This window comes from Aspergillus brasiliensis (assembly GCF_001889945.1).
Source record: "Aspergillus brasiliensis CBS 101740 unplaced genomic scaffold ASPBRscaffold_3, whole genome shotgun sequence".
Classification (NCBI taxonomy): domain Eukaryota; kingdom Fungi; phylum Ascomycota; class Eurotiomycetes; order Eurotiales; family Aspergillaceae; genus Aspergillus; species Aspergillus brasiliensis.
In genome coordinates, this window is record NW_027137444.1 from 2,056,860 (window position 1) to 2,057,587 (window position 728).

The 728-nt window shown below is 48.2% G+C and overlaps 1 protein-coding gene across 1 annotated transcript in view; it reads left to right on the plus strand.

The window, feature by feature from the left end:
* ASPBRDRAFT_27841 (uncharacterized protein) overlaps positions 1 to 249 on the plus strand; it is a gene marked incomplete at both ends in the record, with an annotated part of 1,146 nt that extends 897 nt beyond the window's left edge. Inside the window, one exon of the mRNA XM_067622440.1 lies at positions 8 to 249. Coding sequence (XP_067482098.1) covers positions 8 to 249 — 242 coding nt within the window. The remainder of the gene's footprint in view (positions 1 to 7) is intronic.
* Positions 250 to 728: the final 479 nt, after the last annotated feature.

Genomic DNA, 728 nt, shown 5'->3' on the forward strand with positions numbered 1-728 from the left:
CATGGAGACAACCACAAGCGTGATGCTCCGAAGTCTCAGCCTCAGCCCAAGCCCCACGAGGGGGGTTCCGCTTCTCAGGATCCTAAGGCCCCTCATGGGGACAACCACAAGCGTGATGCTCCGAAGTCTCCTAACGACGAGCCTAAGCATGACGATGAACCGAAGCCGGAGCCGAAGTCCCAGCCCAAGCCTGGCGATGACAAGCCTCACCAGGATGCTAAGCCCCAGGGTCAGCCTAGGCCCAACTAGGTGATCTGAAATCGGGCTGGTGAGATATATGTGCCCGTGGATGAGTGCAGGATTGCTCGCAAGGATGTGCTGCTGTGTTTGCTCTAGGTAGTTGAACTGTTAGTCGAATATGATATTGAGAGGAATGCTATTTTTGATATGATAATCGGTCAGGATCCATGAACTGGTTCTGTCTCGCATGTTCGGCTCTTGATCGCGTAGGAGTAGAGGTGTCTGCTCTATAGAATATGAGTTTAGTAGCTGTAGTTTAAACAGAAGTCGGGAGTTTAAAATGAGGGAATATAGAGCTTGTAAGTTTTAAATAGCATTTTGACCTGTGTATAGACATGGAGTTGGAGTAGAGTAGTTAGTTACTGTGTAGTAACAAGCGGTTGCGGATAGATCCGAGGACGGGAGGTTCATCAGTCAGTCGTGCCAGTCAATAGTTAAAGCATCTTACTTTGACTAACAAGTGAAGACGTTGATCGAAAGAGAATATT